Here is a 23,325-nt window from a genome sequence, read left to right as displayed (position 1 = left end):
AAATTCAAGGAGTGGCAGCTTTTAAAAATGAATGCCCTTAGGGGCAGTTGTTAGGCAACCACAACAGCATTGCGAGCTTTGTTTTTTTTTTTTTCCTTCAGTGAAGGGCAGGAGGAGGATCTTTTCCAGGGATGTTTCGACTTTTGAGGAAATATGGGGCCAGGCCTGGCAGCAGCAGCCACGAGATGACTTGCATGACTCACCTAGTCCCAGCTGTTTTTTTTACTGTTCAACGGTAGCCACCCCACAAAAGCCAGCGTTGTGTGTTGCTTAAGAGTTTCAGACCAGGGACTGGGAGACCCAGGTTAGAATCCCTACTCTGACATGGAAACTCATTGGGTGACCTTGGTCTAGTCACACATGCTTAGCCTAACCTACCTCACAATGTTGTGAGGATCAAATGGAGGAGGGAACAATGCAGGCTGCCTTGGGCCCCTCTTACGGAGACAGGCAGGGTATAAATAAATATAGCTGAAGTGGGGAGAAATAAACAGTGGAGAAAATGGAGCATAAAAAGGTGAGGACATGGGGATGGCTGGGAGAAAGCGTAGAGAGGGGGACACAGGTAAAAAGGTAGGTTTATTCGTGGGCGTTAAGGACAGAAGGAAGCAGAAGACAAGACTATAGGGGCTTTCAGCAAATGGAAAGAGGAAATCGTGGGAGGGTAAAATGAGATGCTGCCCACAAGTCGCATGTTCCTTGCTTGTGTGTGTGTGTGTATATTTCATTCTATTGCAAAAAAACCCATTGGTTGCAGTGTGTGTTCAACAAATTACAATTTTAATGTGAGCACTTATTACCAGTATCCTTTGCAAGAGAATGAAAACTATTTTTACTGGTTAAAAGTAACATATACATGTACTTCAATTTCTGACAAATGTGAAAAACCTTGCTTTTTAAGCTGCTTTGGCTCTGAAACAAACCTTTTATTTGGTTTCCGACACTTAGCTGTGTGTTTCACATAAATTAAGTGGACCCTGAGTTTTAGCTTTGTCATGAATGCCTATAGGCTTTCGAATAATTTGCCCCTCAACAGTGGTAACTACTATAGAATTTGTTTCTGAGGATGGATCCCAATGCGAACGTAAATGTGGGAACTTGCTGCTTCTATCACCTACATTCAGACTGTAAGTTAAAGCTGTGCCCCCACTCCCACAATACTGAACAATTGAAACCCTGAAACAGAGCCCTACCCCCACCCCCATGGTCTAAGCACAACTATGCAAGGTTCCCCCCCCCCCAACACACACACAGCTAAACAGGTTATACCGAAAGCAGCAATCACCTAATGGTGGGCAAATATATGTGTTCCATTTCTAACATCTATCCCTCATGAATGGCAGTGTCAAAGCAATCCATCTGTTCAGTGTCTAGAAGAACACCATAATGGTGTGTCTTTTTCTACTGCATAAGATATGTGGATGTCCCCAGAAGTTTCTAAGGGACATCAATCACCCTTGCCAGATCAGATTCAAGGAGGATAGGTTCACCAATGGCTGCTGGCCATAATGACTAAAGAGAATGGCCAGACCCAGAGGTAGAACCACTGAAACCAAGTGTTAGAAGTCAGCAGCAAAAGACTGTCTCTATGCCCTGTTTCTTGGTCCCCCAGGGTAACTGGTTGTTCACTCTAAGACAGGATGCTGGACGAGGTGTTCTGCTCCAACAGGGCTTTTCTTACGTTCTGTGTAGCCACACTTCAAGCAGTGCTCTGGTCTTGAATTTCTTCCACCTTGCATTTCACAGCAACCTTCTTTTAAAAGTAAGAGAGTTTCAAAAGCAGCTTATGTAGTTTATGGCACCGTCTTTGGGCACATCTAGAACAGTTCAGTTGTGAATAGGCAAACCATGCAGTATACCTTTAGTATCTGGTCATCAGAGCTACACGTCCTCTGAGCATGGAGGTTCTGTTCTTAGCTCTGAGAGTTACTTGTTTTCCTCATTCTCACTTCTAGAGTAACTCTCCAGCCAAGGCATCAGAGCTTTTATCAAAAGTGTATTTAATTTCTGATTACTATTTTGCAGTTTAGAATAATACCAAATCAGATAGTCCACAGACTATAATTTATTTATATCTTAATATAATATTAAAAAGTAAGCCTGAATACTGTGTCCAAAACCACCTTCAAGACAATTGTGATTACAGTTGCTACTAGCCAATTAATCATTAATAAAGCAGGATTAATTTTTGCTACTTTCTTTTTTAAAGGTATGATATGAAAATGATCATTACGAAAAAATCTGATACTTTAATATAATACAAATTGAAAATTGGATGCAACATTCCAACTTGCTTCTGACCTAGTGATCTAATTCAACAGATCACTGATGCTCAATCTGAGTATATTTGGGCTTTGCCATAACAGACAGGGATTTTAATCTTTGAGAGTGAGAAGGTTTACCCATCAATGCTACATTTTTTCTACAAGGTTTTCTTCTGGTCCTTGGCTGTTTACCTTTAGAACTTTCATTGTCATGTAAGGAAAAAGCTACAGCTGTGTTGGGTGAAGACATCTTGACAGCTGATCGGATTTTTGCTGAACTTCCACAGCATGACAGAGACCTTCGGGCAACTATATTGCTTGAGTCTAAAATCACTGAAGCTTTAGTGCACTTATTACAAGATGCTCGTAAGTGCTTTGAATGTAGAGGAGAAACTAGTCCGGAATTCCATTTATTATGACAATAGCGGCAAGTACACTTTGAGATGTCTGGTTCCTGCACACAACTGTCAAAATTGTGAAAATCTCCATCAAATGCTGCCTGAGGATACGAAATATCAATTGCCTTCAATTGCTTCATATCTTTTGTAGAAGTGGGGCGGTTGCTAAGAGCCATGGTAGGAGAAGCAGATAGTTCCTTTGCCCTTTCTTTTAATATAGTCAAGTGCTGTAACCTTTCCATTTCCACTAAGCGAGAAATTAGTTTATCAAGTGACCCTTCAAGTGGTGGTTCAAATGATAATTTCCAGTCATCCCACTTGGATAAGGACAATTTTTGTAAATCCAAGGTATTGAAAGGTGGAGGTAGGAAATCAGGGTATGAAAATGTATCACACTCAGCTGAAGAGGAAGTTTCTGTGTCTTTTATAGGCTCTGGTCTTAGATTAAGATTTGCATTTTTTAAATATTTTAGCAAAACTGCCCTATTTTTTGCATCCTCACATGCATCCTTCTCTTCAGCTAAAACCTTCTCTCTATAACTGTTTCCTGTTTTCCAGTTCAATTTCATTAGAGAAAGCATATCATCACTACTACTATTTGTAGCAGGATAAGAATCAGAAGTGGTGGCTTCATGAGTCTTTCTGAAAAAGTCCCCATCTCCATTTCTACTGCTGTTCTCTAATGGTGTCTGCTGAATTCCAGGATACGAAACTGACTGGTATCTATTCACAGACTGAGAACCTACTAGTGTTGGATTGGTATTGATGAGGTTTATTGGAGTATCACTGGAGCTAGATGGCATTTCTAAAAAGGTTTTCCTGCTGCCTCTGTGGAGAAAGAAAGAAAAACTCTACTAGGTATGACATTACATAACTCATCTAAGATGCAGCTGCTCGTATGCAGGAAGAACAAATATATATGTAGTTAATTCCACAGTAATGCACACTACAATTTTATCAGCAATCTATTAATTTCACTAATATACAAAAGTTATACCATTCCATATTAAAACAGCATATCCCTTAACATAGAAACATAGAGCTGGAAGGGAGTCCCAAGGGCCATCGAGTACAACCCTCTGCACAATGCAGGTAATTCACAGCTACCTCCCCCACCACTCCCCCCACTGACTGCTGCTCTATGCCCAGATGAAAGCAAAAAAACTCCAGGATCGCAATCTGGCCTGGAGAAAAATTCTTTCCTTATCCCAAAGTGGTGATTGGCATTACCCTGGACATATAAAAAAGGGCCACTATAGCACTGTCTCATCCCATTTTGCCCTCTTGCTCACAATCTGCCTAAATTCATATTGAGTCACATAATCAGTATTGCTGTCAGATGGCCATCTAGCCACTCCTTAAAAACCTCCAAAGGAAGCCTATTCCACTGAAGAATTGCTCTGTTGGGAAGTTCTTCCTGTGTAACCAAAAACTCTTTTAATTTTAACTCTGTTTCTTGTCCGACCTGGGGCAACAGAAAACAACTCTGCTTAGGCTTACCATTCCCCCGCCCAGGGGGGGGGGAATCCCCTGCTCCCACCTCCTCCCCCCGCCCCATTTATCTGGCCAGCAGGGGGCGCGCCCCCCTGGAGCGCCCCCCACTAGTGGCACAGAGCACCCCTTGGCAGTGTGGCGCACCCCCACACCCTGCCACGGCATGCTCCCACGCCCCACAACAGGTCTGTTTTGGGCCAAATCGGGCACACAGGGGGGCAATTCAGCCCTTTCACGAGCGCGGGCGTGCACACCAGGCCGCCCTTTGACCCGCATGATGGCATCACTTCCTGGAAGTGACATCATCACGCACACCAGGAGTGCACATGCAAGGAGAGACACTGAAGACTTTGGAGGGTAAGTGCCAGGCTCTCAGTTCCCCACCGGGGAACCCAGGGGACCTGGCAACTCTAACTCTGCTCCAACTTGTATGTGACAGTCCTTCAAATACTATAGCTAGATGACTATCATATCACCTCTCAGTCGTCAACTCTCGAGGCTAAACATACTCATTTCCTTCAACCTTTTTTCATAGAACGTGATCTCCAGACCTTTCACAATATTTGTTGCCTTCCTTTGGATGCATTACAGCTTGTCAACATCCTGCTTTAAGTGTGGTGCCCAAAAACAGCAGTACTCCAAGTGGTCTAACTAAAGCAGAGTAAAGTGAGACAATCACTTTGCATGATCTGGACGCTATACTTCTATTGATGTAGACAAATTCACACTTGCCTTTTTAGCTGCTGCATCATGCTGCTGAGTGCTGACTCATGTTCAATGTATGCCCTGCTAAGAGCCCTTGACTCTTTTCACATGTACTACTGCCAAGTCTCCTCCATCCTATAATTATGCATTTGATCTTCCTGACTTAAATGCAAAATTTTACATTTATCTCTGCTGAATTTCATTTTGATAGCTCAGTTTTCCACCCTGTCAAGATCATACTGAAACTTAATTCTGTGGGCCAAGTTAGACGTGCAGTTTTTTGAAGAGACCCAACAAGTTTCCTGCAGCTGCACAGCAGGTTTTGGGAGTAGCTGTTAAAAATAAAGGAGACCCTAAATGATCTCAGAATGCCTCCATGGGCGAGGAGGGGCTCCTCTCTCCCCCCTCAAGCTGTTTCCCCATGTCAAAATATAAGGAGAGAGAGGTTTCTTCTGTTTTTTCTGCTTCATGTGGAGCAGTAAAAACGGGGGGGGGGGGGCGTTCCTCCTGTGCTATCATGACATGGAGAAATGGCTTGAGGGGGGAGGAGGAGCCCCTCCTTCCCCCACGGAGGCATTCTGAGGTGATTTGGACTCTCTTTTATTTTCTTAACAGGCATTTACTTTTTAACTGCTGTATGGCTGCAGAAACCTGAGTTGGGTCTAGGGAACCCAGACCTAACTCTAAAAATCTGCATGTCTAGCTTGACCATGTGTTTTACAATGCCACAGCAAGACAAAAGCATTAGAGATAAGTTTTGTAAAATAAACTAGATGGCGCAAGCAAGCTGTGCAAGGCACTGTGGAAGGGGGAAAGTAAATCTCACCTAAAAGAAAATTTTCCCACCTCTACTTCAGTAATTACCTAGCAGTAGTTTTGGGAAACCAAACTGAAGCACTTCTTTATACGTTGCATCATCTATGGAATTCATCATCAATGGGTGCTGGGAATTCATCATCAATGGAAGATTTATTTATATCATATTTGTATTCCACCCTCCTCGCAAGCGGGCTCAGGGCGGATAACAACCTTAAAATAATTTTAAAACATTCCATATTAAAACATTAAAACATTATATAAAAATAGCGGCACTCTTTGCTTGGCGGCAGCAATACAACTATTAATGAGCAATACAGCAGTAGAACTAGATAAAGCAGCACAGTAACAGCAGCTGGAAAACAAACAGTGGTGGGCAGCTTTCACAGGGAGGGGGGTAGATGTTGCATCCTCTGGCCAGCTGAGGCCCAACTTCAGCCATGAGCCTGGCGTAACAACTCTGTCTTACAGGCCCGGCAGAAAGATAGTAAATCCTGCTGGGCCCTGGTCTCAGTAGACAGAACGTTCCACCAGGTAGGAGCCAGGACTGAGAAAACCCTGGCTCTAGTCGAAGTGAGGTGGGCCTCCTTGGGGCCAGGGACCAATAACAATTGTTTTTCTCTTGATCGGAGGGTCCTCCGGGGAATATATGGAGAGAGACAGTCCCTCAAGTATGCTAGCCCCAGTCCGCACAAGGCCTTATAGGTCAATACCAGAACCTTGAACCTGATCCGGTACTCCACTGGCAACCAATGCAGCTTGCGCAGTATTGGTGTAATATGCACCCTATTTGGTGCTTTTATAATGACGTGCGCCGCTGCATTTTGCACCAGCTGCAATCTCCAGGTCAGGCTCAAGGGTAGGCCCGCGTAGAGTGAGTTACAGTAATCTAACCTAGAGATGACCATTGCCTGGACCACTGTAGTTAAGTCACAGGTAGACAGGTAGGGGACAAGTTGCCTGGTCTGCCGCAAATGGAAAAAAGAAGACCTGACAACTGTTGCGACTTGTGCCTCCATTTTCAGGGAGGCATCCAGGATCACCCCCAGGCTCCTGACCCTCAGAACTGGCACAAGCTGTGCCCCATCGAGGGCCGGGAGCTGGAGTCCTGAACCCAGTCCCCTGTGGCTCAAGTACAGGACCTCCATCTTTGTTGGGTTCAGTTTCAGTCGACTCTGTTTCAACCAATCAGTCACGGCTGCAAACATATGTTCATCTTCGTTCTTCTGTGCCTCCACACATGGGACTGTGCAGGCGCAGGCCAGCCGCCGGAAAATTCTTCATCGCTTCTATAGCTCCAAAGGGGCCGTTTGTCGCGCGCCTCAGCAACCGTTTCCCGCCCAAACGGTCACATGTCCTTCCAGCGACCAACGGCCCCTTCCGTCAGTTCTCTTCTTGCCGCCGCTTGAAGTGAACGTCTGCTTCGCAGCTCCGTGCTTGTAGTGAGTGATTGATTGATTGATTGATTGATTGATTGATTGATTGATTGATTGATTGATTGATTGATTGATTGATTGATTGATTGATTGATTATTTGGTATTGACTTCGGACTTCGGACTTGACTATTCTTCTTCTGACTGATTTGGATCTTGACTGGACTCGGTAAATATAACCTTGGACTGTTTTGATGTCGCCTTTTTGCCTGACCCTATTATGGCTTCTAAGGCCTTATTTAAGCACTGCGTTCAGTGCCACACAAAAATGGCCCAAACCGATGGCCATGATCTGTGTCTGTTTTGCCTGGGGGAGACCCACAACGTTCCGGCTTGCAAGGTCTGCCAAAAGTTCACTCACAAGGCCCGGCAGGAGCGTCAGGCGCGCGTGAACTCCTCGTTGTGGCAGAAGGTGATGTCTGAGGGTACTCCTTTGCCTTCCCCCAAGGCTGGCCCTAGCCCCTCTGCTGAAAGGCATTCCCGAGCGGGCTCAGTGGCATCCACAAAGTCAGCGTCGAAATCTCAGCTGACGAGTGCTGCGGCATCGAGAGCGGCCTCTCCAGCGCAGGGGCCGGTTAAATCGCCCCAAGACACGGCATCGGCGCACTCGGATCCGAAGAAGGCTTCGGGATCGGAGCCGAAGAGAGTGGATCCGAGGCCATCGGTGGAACCGACGACGGTTACGGCGCCGAGGCCCCAGCTCGCCGCCGGGAAGTCGACCCCCAGGAAGGTGTCGGGTCCAAGGCGGGAGTCCAGCAAGAGGCCGGCCGCCGAGAGGGCTTTGGTTCCGAGGGCCTCTTCGGAGCCTCCTTCCAAAAAGCCGAAGAAGGTCAAGCATCGGCACTCTCGGTCCCCACGTCGGGCTTCTACAGAGGAGGTGGTGTTGGTGGTTCCGCCCACGCCTTCCCCTCACCTGAACTCGACGGTCGGACCAGCTCCAGAGGAGGTGCCGGATCCGGGGGCCTTCATTGTAGTCTCCAGCGATCGTTCCCCCATCACGGATCCGAGCCCGTCGGTCCACCATCGGAGCCGACCTTCGCCAGGGCCAGCGATTCCTATATCTCCGACGTCCTCCGTTCAGAGCCGGCGCTGTTCGGAAGCGGGGAGCGTCGGTTCCAGGCACTCCCTGGAGTCTCGGCACCAACAGGCCTCATACATCCCTCCGGCCTACCATTACCAGTGGAAAGGGGCCCCTGCCGGTTTTGAGTACTCGGAGCCAAGACCATCCACCTCGAGACAGGGTTGGCTGCCCCCACCCTTCCATGGAGAAGAGTCGGTGCCGGAGCCGTCCCCAGACGACAATGTGGCGCCCAGTACCAGCTCCCCTTATGAAGACCTTCGGATCTATGCAGACCAGATGGCACGCATGGCAAAGGCGTTGGAGATGGATATTTCCTCGGCCACACCGCAGACTAAAGACAAGCTCCTACGCCGGATCTACAGAGACAACCCTGCTACGGTGGGCTTCCCCATGCTGAAGGGTGTGGAAGAGATTGTGGAGAAGGTGTGGAAGGTGCCCTCGGATCAGCCAGCTACATCTAAACGTATCGAACAGATGTACAAAATCAAACAGGGCACCTGGCAATCGTTGGTCAAGCACCCTCCACCCTCCTCTTTGATTGCTGAAGAGATCCAGCCTCGTCGGTCGGGCCCCTCTTCTGCACCACCAGACAAAGAGGGCAGGAAGATCGATGCCCTGGGCAGGCGACAATATTCCATCTCCTCATTGGGCCTCCGGATAGCCAACTACCAGACCATCATGGCTGGCTATCAATTATACCTATGGGAGAAGCTGGCATCCTACGTCGGTGATTTGCCTGCTGACAAGAAGGCGGTAGTGTCCCTGCTGCAGACAGAAGCCATCCGTCTCTCCAAGCAGCAGATGAATGCTGGGAGCCATTCTGCCGACACTGCTGCACGTGGAATGGCTTCAGCTGTGGTCCTCAGGTGTCATTCTTGGCTCCGGTCGACGGCTCTCCCACAGGAAGTGAGGTCAAGGATCGAGGGCCTGCCCTTTGAAGGGGATTCTTTGTTCTCTAAGACGACCGATGAGGTGCTCAAGAAAAAGAAGGAAGACAAGCAGACGGCCCGGTTGTTGGGATTGACCTCGTCAGACAGGTCTGCATCCAGGCCACAGTATACTGCAAGGTACAATCCGTACCAATATCAAGGCAGATACCAGCAGCGAGCCTATTACCAGCAGTACCCTGCCTCCTCTCAGCGCCACTTTGCTCCTGCTCAGCAGCCCAGGAGGCGTAAACCCTTCAAGCCTCGCACGTCTCAGCCCCCGGCCCAGCAGAAAGATCAGCAGGGACCTGGGAGGCAGTACTGACGGGACGATCCAGCCGCATCCTTGAACTTTTCTGATAGGCTGAAGCCTTTCCTCTTTGACTGGGAGTCAATAACATTTGACTCATGGGTCTTAACAATCGTTGATAAGGGATACGGGCTGGAATTCTTGGAATTGCCTAGGTGTAGCTCACCCCTAACGGCTGTAAATAATACCATGGCCGAACTAGATGCAGAAATAGTATCGCTCCTGGCCAAGGGTGCTGTAGAAGAGATGGCTTATGACGAATCTGAAAAGGGCTTCTTTTCTCGGTTCTTCTTGGTCCCCAAAAAGGATGGGGGTTTACGCCCCATTCTAGATTTAAGAGGCCTTAATGCCTTTCTAAGGGTGACTAAGTACAAAACGGTCACACTGTCTGCTGTAATCTCCTTGTTAAAGAAAGGGGATTGATTTGCTGTCCTTGATTTGAAGGACACTTATTTCCATATGGGAATACAGGAGGAGCACAGGAAATACCTGAGCTTCGTTTACAAGCGAAGGGTGTTCCGTTATAAGGTGCCTCCCTTCGACCTGTCCACGGCGCCACGAGTGTTTACCAAGTGTGTGGCCCCTGTGGTGTCCTTTCTTAGGGAAGAGGGCTGTACCATTTTTCCCTACCTCGATGATTGGCTCATCGTGGCTGATTCAGAGGCTAAGCTTTTGCAAGATGTAGAGTTAGTACTGAACACTTGCAAACGTTTGGGCCTGCTAATAAATTTTGATAAATCGAAACTGGTGCCCAGCCGTAAGGTCTCCTATATTGGTGCAATTTTAGATTCTGTAGAGGGTAAGGCACTGCTCCCCCTTGAGAGAGCTAAGTCCCTGAAAGGTCTGGTATCCATGTTTAAAAGGAACTGGTTCCAATCCGTTCGCACTATCCAATGTTTTTTGGGCCATATGGCAGCAGCCACCTCTGTGGTCCCCTTTGCTAGACTGCGTATGCGCCCGCTTCAGAATTGGTTCGTGCGGAGGTATGATGCTATACGCCACCCTCCGTCTCTCAAGCTGTCCATACCTAGGGTTATTCTATCCTCCCTTGACTGGTGGCTGTCTGATGACAACTTATTTAGAGGGACCCTATTTGGTTACCAGCATCCTGAAGTTACGGTGACCATTGATGCGTCCCTAATAGGATGGGGTGCTTACTGTGGTACTGTATGTGTACAAGATGTTTGGACAGAAAGGGAAAAGAACCTGCACATTAATGTACTTGAATTAAGAGCTATTCGTTTTGCACTTGTGTCCTTTACAGCACTTCTACAAAACCGTCAGGTGTTGGTGCAGACAGACAACACGACTGCCATGTATTACCTAAACCAGCAAGGGGGCACAGCATCTATGATTCTCTGCAGGGAGGCCACGCTCGTTTGGCACTGGGCAATCCAGAATGGTGTGATGCTTCGGGCTATACATGTAGCGGGATCAGACAATGTTCGGGCAGATGCCCTGAGCAGGGTGCACATGTTGGACCACGAGTGGGAATTGAACGCAGAGTACATTGGGCCGATCTTTCGGATGTGGGGCCAACCGAACATAGATTTGTTCGCGACTTCAGCAAACACCAAGGCCCAGATATTTTGTTCAAGGGCAGGGAGCGATCCCCTCTCTATTGGGGATGCCTTCCAGTTTACGTGGACCCACAGGTTGCACTATATGTTTCCACCATTCCCACTAATACCGAGGGTGCTGTGCAAAATAGAAAACGACAATGCAGATTGCATTCTGGTGGCACTCTTCTGGCCGAGACAAGTTTGGTTCCCCAAATTTCTGCAGATGTCTGCCTCCCCGGCAGGATCTCCTGCAGAACAGGAGCTTGTTCCACCACGAACCCAGAAAGCTGCACCTGTCGGTCTGGCGGATACAACCCTGCCTGTAGTGTTTTCAGAGCAGGTGAAAAAAGTCTTGCTGAATGCAAGGAAGCCGTCCACTAGGCGGGCCTATGAGGCTAAGTGGCGTAAGTTTGAGGCTTGGGCACTTGCTAAGAAAGTGGTGCCTGCCAGTAGCCCCCTGGGGCTAATATTTGACTACTTATGTCAGTTGAGGGACCAAGGGTTAAGAGTTACCTCCCTTAAGGTCCATCTTGCGGCTATTTCCGCTTTTCATGATCGGGTAGACGGTAGCACAGTGTTCTCACACTGTAAATCTCGTCAGTTCCTGAAGGGGATGTTTAATCTCTACCCGCCTGTGTCCCCTCCTGTGCCTCAATGGTCCCTATCCCTGGTGCTGTTGAGGCTGATGTTGCCTCCCTTTGAGCCATTAGCCACATGCCCCTTGGACTTGTTGTCCTACAAGGTAGCATTTTTGGTGGCTATAACGTCTGCCAGGAGGGTTAGTGAGTTGTCAGCGCTTAGGGCTGACCCACCTTTCCTTCTATTCCATAGTAATAGGGTGGTCCTGCAGCCATGCCTTAAGTTCCTGCCAAAGGTGGTGTCTGCCTTTCACCTGTCGCAGGAAATTACGCTGCCTGCGTTTTTTCCGCAGCCATCTTCCAAAGGGGAGAAGGCCCTTCATACCTTAGATCTAAGGAGGGCCTTGGCTTTTTACTTAGATAGGACAAGGGACTTCTGTAGTAGTCCTCACTTGTTTGTCTGTTTTGGGGGCAAGGACAAGGGTCACAGGGCATCTTCACAGACTCTGTCTCGGTGGATTGTGTCGGCCATTAGTAGGGCCTATGCTCTGGCCGGGGTGGTTTGCCCGCTAGAGGTCAAAGCCCATTCCACGCGTTCTCAGGCTGCCTCATCAGCGCTCATCAGGGGTGTGCCTCTGGTTAATATCTGTAAGGCAGCTACGTGGTCCTCTGCTGACATTTTTGTTAAACATTATGCTATGGATGTCAATGCACACACCAATGGGTGATGACGAAGTGACAATTTCTCCCCAAGCGCCAACCTCTGTCCCCAACCATGGAGAAAAGAGACAAGCCACTGTAAGGCAGTCCCTCGTATCCCCACATCGGCGAGGCAGTGAGGTAAGTCTGTCAGTAACAGTTTCAGGTTTCTAGAGCATATGGCTAGTCATTGGCAAAGACAAAATATTGGCTTTGGTCTGAAACACCTATTTGTATGCTAGAATGGAATTAAACAGATTAAAAGGAAAGCATAATGCAGGATCTCTAGTAAAGGATGGATTACTGAAAATTAAATTTGGGCCAAGATCATGGAATCCTACTAAACTTTTATTAACATTCTGTAGCTAGACTGACAACTCCAGTAAAAATACTTTAATATAACTACATAGTTTTTCAGAGCGTAGGTAAAACTTTTGAAATAAGGCTATATAATAATTTTTTTAATGGTTTAACTCTTATTTTCTTAGGGCTAGAAAATGGAAATGAATATTCAGCAACAATTCAGCAAACTATGTCACTTATACTGGATAGAGTGATAACAATAAATAATTACTTATGATAAAGAGGCTTTAAAAGCTTTCCCCCCTCATTTTGTTTTTCAGCTGTCCACAAAAGAGGCAATCCTGCTCTAACTGAAGTCAAGCAAAACCCTGGCAGGGTTAAACAGTGCAGGACTGCAGCCAACATTAGATCGCAGCAGTCTTTCTTTCCTAAGACATTCACTTCACTGAGACCTGATAACAGGCCATGCCTTATTTAGTATCCTCAGCAATCTCTTAGAAGATATATACTGCTAAACATGGACGTGCAAGTACAGCCGATTTGTAGGAGAAGGATCCTTATCTTTTCATCAACAAATGTGTGATTTTCCATGTCTTATATGTTCAGCAGGTTTCTAGTGAGGTGTCAAAGCTGTTGGAAAGCTTTCCTGCCCCTGAAAAGTGCAAATAGACAATAAATTGTCTCCATCAAAGAGATGGACCACAGGAGTCTGGTTCAGAAATGTCTTCCCATTACCCTGCATTTCTTACGGTCATGACTGGCTGTCTTTCCCTCACTGGCTAAAAAGAAATTCTTACCAGTCAATGCAATCTATAGCATTTAAATCTACCTGAAAATAACATGAATAAGTTCTGATCTGGAAGCTGGCTGTAATATAGGACCAGGCAGAAGGAACACCTCATACTTTGGCTGGTCTGCTTATGTACCACTTTGACTCAGTTACCATGATGAATATTGACAGGATCCTGGGATCTGTGAAGGCCACCACATGTGCACTGGATCTTTGCTCAACTTGGCTGCCAAAATCATGTAAGGACTACATTAATAAGTCTTTGTCATTAATGTTAGTCAGCCACTAACTCAGGACTGATGTTCCCTCTAAGCAGTGCAGTGTTGTGAGCCAGAATTCAGCATTCTGTCTCAGGACAAAATGAAATTATATGAAGTTATGAAGAAAAATAACTTCAGTATAGAAATACATATGATGTCTGGTAAGTACCCACCTCATTCATCAAACAAAGTAGAAACTCCATGAAAACTTGTCCTCAAATAAACATTTGTTAGTCTTTAAACTAAGCATTTGTTAATACTAACAGGAATAGTAATTCCTGTTTATTTTTTCTGCATATAATCTGCATATAATCTCTGCAAAGACTAAGCATATGTATGCTAACGTGTTTGAAGACACTGAAAGTGGTTTTTGCCCCAATTATACATGCTTTGAAGCACATTCCATGTGGTTTATTGATCTGATCTTCTGGTGGGGAGAAGAGAACTATGACAATGTACTGAGGGTGCCACTGAAAATGGCAATCACATGCAGAATTTCCCCTCTTCTCTCTGTTACATACTGTTACAAAACTGCATCATATAACATCTTTGTGACATCAAATGCCCCCCTCCCCAGTGGCAGCCAATACTGCTGAATGGGAAAGGCAGTGGGAGACCACAAAATGTCACACATTTGCATAACTATATACTACAGGGAGAGAGTGGAGAAAATGGGCATGAGATTGCTGGTTTTGGCATCAGTTCTGCATTCGTTGTAATGTTTAGTTCCAGCATTATTCAGCAGAAATAAAGGACTGGAAGCTGTCTGCTGGTTCAGCTGTTTTAATATGTAGCAGAGCTTCTGCATGTTTACTGGAGAGGAATCAGCAGGATTTCTGAGTAAACATGCACAGGATTGAGCTGAATAGTTGTAACTGGAGATTGCAAATGGGAAGTTTCAGCTACCTAATAGGGAGTAATGAAAATGAGTATAATTAAATTGATGTCTATGACTTCTTTATATCCTGAACTAAAACTGGTTGCGAGCAGAAACTTTAATGATGTTCCATCTGTGCTGCAGGCAGTTATACAAGCACAAATATTTAGGATCAAAGGGTTAGTATGTTATACAGAGAACGTGCATGGTTTTGCAGCTTTTTTTGTAGAGTATCAAGCAATATAAATGTATGCATATTTTTTCTGTGAGTAGGATCAGTTGGTAAGGTTAAAGAACATTACATAATGGGAGATGCTAGACCGATATGGTAGAATTGTAGACTGTAACACTTCATCTGATGAATCTTCTCTCCATTCAGTAAACAAGCAGATCAAAGAAAGGGCTATATTATACATTTTGGTTAAGAGCCAGCATCACTGCTAGAGAAGCATGTTAATGCAGCTGCAAAAAAATGCTTTCTACCAACACAGTCTAGCCTGGAAGATGGCCCCCTACTTTGATACAGCCAATCTGGCCACTTGGCTCCATGCCATAACAATGAGACTAGACTACCGTAATGCAGTCTACATAGGTCTCCCCTCGAAGTCAACTTAGAGACTGCAGTTGGTGCAGAACACCATAGCTTGGTTATTATTAGGAGCCAGGCAGAGCATGTATATTATTCCCATTCTGTAGTCACTCCATTGGCTACCCATCAGTTACAGGGCTGAATTCAAGACTTTGGCTATCACATACAAAGTCCTTCATAGCCTTGGTCCCTCATATCAGTGAGACTGCCTCTCTCCCTGTGCACTACCCTAGCAGCATCACTCATTTGAACAGGGCCTTCTGCAGGTGCCACTCTGCAGATGGGCAAAATCAACAACTGCTTGTACATGCACATTCTCTGTTGTGGCCCCCCACCTGATGGAATTGCCTGCCTGATTAGGTTAGGAGTATCCCCATTCTCCTAGTTTTCTGCACACTGTGCAAAACTGAATTATTCAGGAGGGCTTTTTTACACAGGTAGGAGGGCTGTACTGTAAGGAAATGGTTCAAAGAGATGCACTGGTGAAGGGGATAAGAACTGTAGCCTGTACTACGGTGTATTGTCTGTTGCGGTACATTCCAACTGGTTAGTTTCTGCATTGTTTAATATATCAGCTTTAATTTCTTATGCTCTGTTTCAGCATTGTTATCAACTCTGTATTGGATTTCTGCTTGTTTTCTCATCTTGGCAAATTTGCATACCCTGTTACATTGTTTATTTGATATCCCAGCTGTTGATTGTATTGATTTAAACCGTGTAATCCACCTTGAGACTAAGTAAGAAAGGTGGACTATAAATAAATAAATAAACTACATGCCAGTTTACTGCATTCAGGCACGACATGTCACAATGTCCCTCTATTCTACCGTTTTGACACTCTTCCATTATCAACGTGTAAATATGACTGATATGTTGATATAATTTTGCACATGTCAATCAAGATGGGTAGCCGCGTTAGTCTGTCTGTAGCAGTAGAAAAGAGCAAGAGTCCAGTAGCACCTTTAAGACTAACAAAATTTGTGGTAGGGTATGAGCTTTCGTGCATCATAGCTCACTTCTTCAGATACAACTCACTTCTTTGAGTATTCTTCAGCACACTTTTTCAGCTCATACCCTACCACAGATTTTGTTAGTCTTATAGGTGCTACTGGTTTCTTGCTCTTTTCTACGTGTCAATCAGTTCAACAATCTCTACCAATAATAACATTTGTTTTCTCTTTTGTCTCCTTTCCTTTTGCTCTGATGTTGAACAACCCTAGATACTTGCATTTCCTATGACAGTACTCAAGTCCCCAACTCCTTTCACTGTAACGTCCAGCAAATCAAAGTGCACAGGTCCCTATGTATAAACACAGGGCTTTTCTTTAATAAGCTTCAAACCCCAGCAGAAAGAAGCACTTATGTAGACAAGCGACAAGATACTTAACAAGAACATTACAAACTTCAAAACAAAGGAGTTCTAATGCACACTTACTGTAAGGGTGACACTTGGCACACCCTTTTTATCTATGAAAGTGGCTAAGAGCATATTCTGGCATGCTTGTTTAGCTGTTCTATTTTATTATATTTACAGTGCTAATACATGTCTTTACCTGCTCACTGCATTGTTGCCTTGGTGGTGTATATAGCTCCAGGAATGGAATGCCCCTTGTTTGTTGCTGTTTGAATTGAGCTGAAATGAGCAAAACATTTCCAACAACAACAAGAAGCTATTGATATGTAATTCAGAGTATGCACAGAGAATACAAAAGGAAGCAAACTATATTATAGGATTTTGGCAAATGAATACTACCTGTGCTCTCCTGGTATTTTTTGACAAGCTGAGAGCTGCCAGTTGTTCCACTGCAGCTTTATAATGGTCCTGTAAAAGAGCAGAGCAACTGCAATATTGAGAAGGTACATCAGTTCTAAAATTTAAGCTTTCATGTTTGTTGCATGTTTTAATCCCATCAATAACTTTAGCTCTTTTTGTTAAAATCCTATAAACTCCAAGTTTCAATAGCATATACATCTAAACTGACCATCAAAGTGTGTGCGCACACTCACATGCATGTGCGCACGCTACTCTGCTCTAGAATTCAAGAAAAAATCTTGGCTGAAAGGACTCAGGGACAGACATCCTACCCAAAGCAGCCACATAACGGCATCAGAGAGGAAGTACAGATGTTACTATTTCACATTATAATGCTCATTTGAGCTATAACTTGTTTATGCTACAAATGCAAACAAAAGGTGACATTACTAACCATCTGAGGCAGTTGACCCAGGTTGTCTGTGCTTAAAACATACCAGCTAAAATGAAGCCCAAACAACACTCAATGCAGCAACAAAGGCAACTGACGATCTAGGTTTCTCAAAAATTGAGAGATGATGCCGGCTTATGGCGGCGCTTTAGAGGATTGTTGAAATGTTTGAGTTATTATATCTACAGTTGATTAGCATAACCTCACTAATGAGGACACTAGTTCTGTGAAGAAAAGCAAGAGAGGAATCCTTCAATGGCACACAATTATCAGTCTATTAGAGGTCTGTTCACGCTTGGATAATGTATATGTCTCTATGAATTAAGAACTGTGATGATAATGTAGGTTGCTAAGGATATTACTATATTATCTTAAAAGTGATGCTTATTTTGCGCTTACCTTATAAAATGTGCTTGCAAGAACACCTGTAAAAGACCAAGAATTTAAGTTTTACTGTAGAAGACTAAAAGTTAAGTTTTACTTGCATTATTTTAAAACAATGTGCTTGTATTAAAAATGTTTATGCTTGCTCACCTCCAGCAACAATTTTATCTCCTGGTGAATGAATTTTATTTTCAGCAGAGCCATCATAATCCAGACCACAATTGTGTTGTGTCTGAAATGACATATCTTTATAGTTTCACCAACTGTATGTATAACATATGCATCAAATATAATTTAGCTTTGATTTTTAAACAGAATGGGGGGGATGGGCAAGAATTGCAGTCAGGAATGGCATATACCAGATTCATCAGTATGTTTGAATGAATAATTAACATTTTTACTCTATTTATGGCTAAAACAACTAAGCAAACCAAAATATTTCTCTTTCACTGAGATCTACATGGATAAGCCTCACTGAAGATTTTTTAATCAGGTTTCCATAAGATTTAAAATCCTTCCCAATAATACCTGATCCTGGAAAAAGGTATTACAGGATATATCAAGAGTATTCACAAAGAACAGGATTCAAAGGGTTGTGCATGGTGTTTCACATGCACTCTAGGATTTTATGCTCCCCCCTTCCCGTTTCAGCCTCTTGAACTCTCCAAACATTGCACCTATGGAACCTCTGGAGTGGGATTCAATGTAGCTCATGGGGTACAGCTAAAGCATCACACACACACCCCTCAGTGTGTTCACTAGAGCCTGGCCAAGACCATATGATTTTATTACAGACTGATGAGTTACATCTGTAATAATCATAAAATTGCGGTTGTAAAGACAGACTCATTAAAATGCATGAGCACAGTATCCATACTTAAGGAAGGACACATCCAGAGGGCAGCTGTAGTATAAAATCAGAAGCACAGAAATATTATAGGAAAAGAAAAATGGTGGCCATACAGAATGAATGGTTTGCCTTAATTCTGCACTGGTCCCTATCAATAGGATGAAATTTATGCATGTTTGAACTGTGACAATTGAAAGTACCCTATTCCCCAAATTTAGAGCCATCTAACTGAGATATCGTATGACCCTATTAAGCAATGTTGTAAAGTCCTACCACCTCAGCCATCTTATCAAGAATTTATCATAGGCAAACAAACATATGATGTCAACCTGCCACATATTACTACTGGGTTGCTTTAGTTCTGCAGGCACTCTGAAAGCATATAATAAACTGGAAGTTTCCTGCAAAGTTGCTTATTGTGGTCATGCAATTAACAGTTTCTCAGGATGTCTGCAAAATGGGCTACTGCGATTCATGAAAATATTTAATTTGGAATATTCTTATTCAGAAATGGTTTCCTCAAATGTAAAAGCACTAATCAGACTATCCAAAATTTTGACATGTAAAATTAAAACTCATGAGATTTAAGTTATTTTGCCTGTTGGCTGCCAAGTGTTTCAAATTCTTTTGTCATCACATTTGAAATGCACTCAAGTAGGCATAATGGTAAGATTTTTTTAAAACCTTCAGTTCTCAAGATTTTATACGTACAGAGTTGCTTTTTATTACTCCACCATCCTTACCAGAAGTGACTCGTTTTATACTGCTCCACACTTTTCTTCCTACCAGGGTGTTCCCCAAACCTGAAACATGGGATTTCCCCACCTTTGGCTTCAAAGGAATAAAACACTTTATTTCATTCTTAATGTGACACTTTCCTACTTGATCATAAAACAAATGTAGGGAGGGAATATGTGTAAAAAATGATCCCTGAGACAAAGGCTCATCTACCTGGTGTGCAAAGCTCCTTAGTGAGAGACTGGTCCCATAAACACCAGGAACAAAGTCACTTTTTCCCATGAAGCTGGCAGACTTGCTGGTCTTGCTTCCCCTGATAAGCCTAAATGACACAAAAAGAACAGAAATCTAGATGGCAAAACAGCAAAGATGACAACTTATTATAGCATAAGCAGCCACAATTAGGGTTGCCAATTCCTAAGTGAGGCCTGGAGATCTCCCAGAATTATAACTGATCTCTAGACTAGAAAGATCAGTTGTCCTGAAGAAAATGACTGCTTTGGATAGTGGACTCTGTTGCATTATACCCTGCTGAGTTGTCTCCCCTCCATAAACCCTGCCCTCTCTAGGCTCCACCCCCAAATCTCCAAGAATGTCCCAATCCTACATTGGCAATCCTAGCCACAGTAATTGGCAGATCACCTTCTGCTATGGTTAGGATTGCTAGAGTAAAAATACAAACACCACCATGAAGCTATAGTATTATGAAATGAAGGGGCAACTGATTATCCACCCACCCTGTCTCATAGTTGCCAGCTGTCCCTCAGGAAGATATAGTAGCATTCAGGTGTATTGGCCCAAGTACTTAATTCTTTTTTTAAATTGGCCAATAACAGGACGGATGCAAGCCCTCTAAGGCATTTTCCCTTCAGAGCAATACTTGCACTAACCTCAGCCCAGTGGCAGTAGCATAGTGTTCAACTGATCCTGGATTGGTGGAAGTAGGACAGTAATAATTCTATTTGCTTTTTTAAAAAATTCAGAGCACATTTCTAGTTTGACAAGGAGTAAAGAAGGTAAAGGTTGTGCAAGTACCAAGTTATTACTAACCTATGGGGGGACGTTGCATCATGTTTTCTTGGCAGACTTTTTGTTATGGGGTGGTTTGCCATTGCCTTCCCCAGTCATCTATGCTTTACCCCCAGGAAACTGGGTACTAATTTTACCGACCTCGGAAGGATGGAAGGCTGAGTCAACCTTTAGCTGGCTACCTGAACCTGGCTTCCACCAGGATCGAACTCAGGTCGTGAACAGAGTTTAGCTGCAGTACTGCAGCTTACCACTCTGTACCACGGGTCTTTTCTTGACAAGGGGAGCTGGTGTGTATTGTCTTAAAAATATATAAACTGTGAGTTAAAAACTCATCTTGGTATTTGAATGTGTGGACCTTGTTAACACAGAAAGTAGCAAATATCCAATTTAAAATCAAGTACACATTCTAAATAATAGAAAAGAGAAAGAATCCAGTAGCACCTATAAGACTAACAAAATTTGTGGTAGGGTATGAGCTTTTGTGAGTCACAGCTCACTTCTTCTGATACAGCTAGAATAGGAATCCATTGTCCTTATATCTTGGAGAGTGATTTCAGATGCTGAATGACAATAGCAGGTAAATGACAATAGCCAGCGGATGACAGTAGCAGGCATGACTGGATTAAGTGGGATATGCAGGAGGTAGTAGGTATGGAGAAGTCAGCATTGGTAATGAGACAGGAAGCCCAGGCCTCGATTCAGTCCAGGTGGATGAATTGTCTTGAGCTTCCTTATCAGTTACAATTCAGCAGTCTTTCTTTCTAATCTTCCTTTGAAATTCCTCTGCAGGATAACTTCTACTTTTAGATCTGCAACTGAATGTCCTGGACAGTTAAAAAGTTCCCCCACTGGTTTTTTAATGTTGTGAATATTTGCAACTACAGTATCCCACTGACATGGTGAGAAAGATGATTGGAAAGGCCAGAATGACACTCAGGGACAGCTTGCTACAAGACAAGCCCAAAGAAAATAACAACAGAACACTGCTGGTAGTCACCTACAGCTCACAAATCAAGCCAGTTCAACGCATTTTAATTACTTAAAACTAGGGTTGGCAGCTCCAGGTTAGGAAATTCTTGGAGATTTGGAAGGTGGAGCCTGACGAGAGCAGCGTTTGGGAGGGGAGAGATCTCAGTGGGGAATAATGCCATAGAAGCTACCCTCCAAAGCAGCCATTTTCTCCAGGGGAACTAATTTCTGTGGCCTGGAGATCAGTTTTAATTCCAGGAGCTCTCCAGCTACTACCTGGAGGTTGGCAACTCTAACCCATGCTGGATTGTGACACTTCTCTCGCAGAGGCACTGGGGGGGCTAATGTTTTCTTGCTTACAGACCACCTGCTAACCAAAGACATCTACCCACCCACAATGATAAACTACCAGTAACATGGACTTTGGTACCAAGGCCTGCAACAAACCAAGATGCCAATTTTGTTCTCAGATCCTAGCAGCACCATGAGTGGGCCCAACAATATCAGCCATACCATCTCAGGTTCATAGTCCTACTCATCTTTTAATGTGATTTATGCCACCACATGTTAGCAAAGCCCTTCCACCCTCTACATTGGGCAAACTGGCCAGTCCCTTCAACAAAGAATTAATGGACATAAATCTGACATCAGAAACCACACATTCAAAAATCAGTGGGTGAACACTTTAACGTTCCAGGACATTCAGTTGCTGACTTAAAAGCAGCAGTTATCCTGCAGAGGAATTTCATAAGGATATTAGACTTCTGAATTGCAACCGATAATGAAGCTCAAGACAATGCATCCACCTGGATTGAATAGAGATCTAATCTTCCTGCCTCATTACCAATTCTGATTTCTCCACACCTATTACCCCTCTGCATATCCCACCTAATCCAATCACACCTGCTATTGTCATTCAACATCTGAAATCATTCCACTCTCCAAGATATAAGATCAGATAGACTCCCATTCTAGCTGTATCTGGAGAAGTGAGCTGACTCACGAAATCTCATTTTGTTAGTCTTATAGTGCTACTGGACTCTTGCTCTTTTCTACTGCTAGAGACAAACAGACAAACCCATCTTGATTCTAAAAAATGTACTTTTGATACTCTGCATTTCAATGCAGAACATTTTTTTGTGAACTCCGTTCAGAGCCTTGAATGTATGGGAGCAAATGCATACATTAGGGCTGCCAACCTCCATGTGGGGCCTGCAGATCTCCTGGAATTAATTTATCTCCAGATTATAGACATCAATTTCCCTGGAGAAAAGGGCTGTTTGGAGTGTGGACTGTATGCCATGAGGCCCTCCCCAAACTCCATCCTCCACCCCCAAATCTCCAGGAATTTCCAAACTCAAGAGTTGAGTCACTTCATGTATCTCTGCCAGGGAGTTAGGATTATGGCCTCAACTGTCCCACCGTGTATAAATATGCTTCATGGTGCATAATAATGGGTGAAGCAATTAGCCCTGACCCGGAATATGCCACTAATTTGTATGTACAAAAGTGACTCCCATTTGATTGAGGAATAGGGACTAAGAAGAAAAGTGCTTCCTTTCTAATCTTGACCCACAGCACGAGGGCATCCTTGTCATCTCTGGAGGATGGCAGTGAGGAAAACCAAAGCAACAGGCAAAGAAGAGCGGGCGTGTGTCCGCAAGAGGGCTGTAATTTGAGGCAGAAATAAGGAACGAGACACTTTCGCGTCAGGGACTACCTCCCCGCTCTTCTCCTCTCCAGGTCCTCTGAGCCGCCGCCCCACCCCGTACCCTGTGCAGCTTCCAAAATTCCCGGGTGCTTCCCTCGCAGGGGGAGAAGCGGGTACATCCCTGCTTCTCGCCGGGTACATGACGGTTTGGGGCAGGGGGAAAGGGCGTCGGGTAGGCCCGGGCTCTACTTCCGCCGCGGCCTTCCCTGCGTGTTACAGGGAGTCTGTCGCTATGGAAACAGGTCAGCCGCTGTGACAGCCCGCGACGCCCCACAAAGGAGGGGAAAGGCTCTTCCGCTGAGGGTGAGGGGTCGTCGGCGTCCTTGGTGTCCTCTGGCTTCTCTCTCATTG

The 23,325-nt window shown here is 44.6% G+C and overlaps 1 protein-coding gene across 1 annotated transcript; it reads right to left on the bottom strand.

Moving 5' to 3' along the window:
• Nucleotides 1-2,322: 2,322 nt before the first annotated feature.
• FAM217A (family with sequence similarity 217 member A) lies at nt 2,323-23,323 on the bottom strand. Its single transcript, XM_054985861.1, has 8 exons — nt 23,036-23,323; nt 20,543-20,649; nt 19,476-19,584; nt 17,825-17,906; nt 17,690-17,715; nt 16,840-16,908; nt 16,640-16,719; nt 2,323-3,481 (listed from the first exon to the last, which is right to left on the bottom strand). The coding sequence occupies exons 1-8, from the start codon at nt 23,321-23,323 to the stop codon at nt 2,323-2,325; spliced, it is 1,920 nt and encodes a 639-aa protein (XP_054841836.1).
• Between the last annotated feature and the right edge of the window lie 2 nt (nt 23,324-23,325).

This window comes from Eublepharis macularius, chromosome 7, assembly GCF_028583425.1.
Source record: "Eublepharis macularius isolate TG4126 chromosome 7, MPM_Emac_v1.0, whole genome shotgun sequence".
NCBI lineage: Eukaryota > Metazoa > Chordata > Lepidosauria > Squamata > Eublepharidae > Eublepharis > Eublepharis macularius.
The sequence above is the reverse complement of the archived record's forward strand: the minus strand, read 5'-3'. Positions and strand labels throughout refer to the sequence as shown.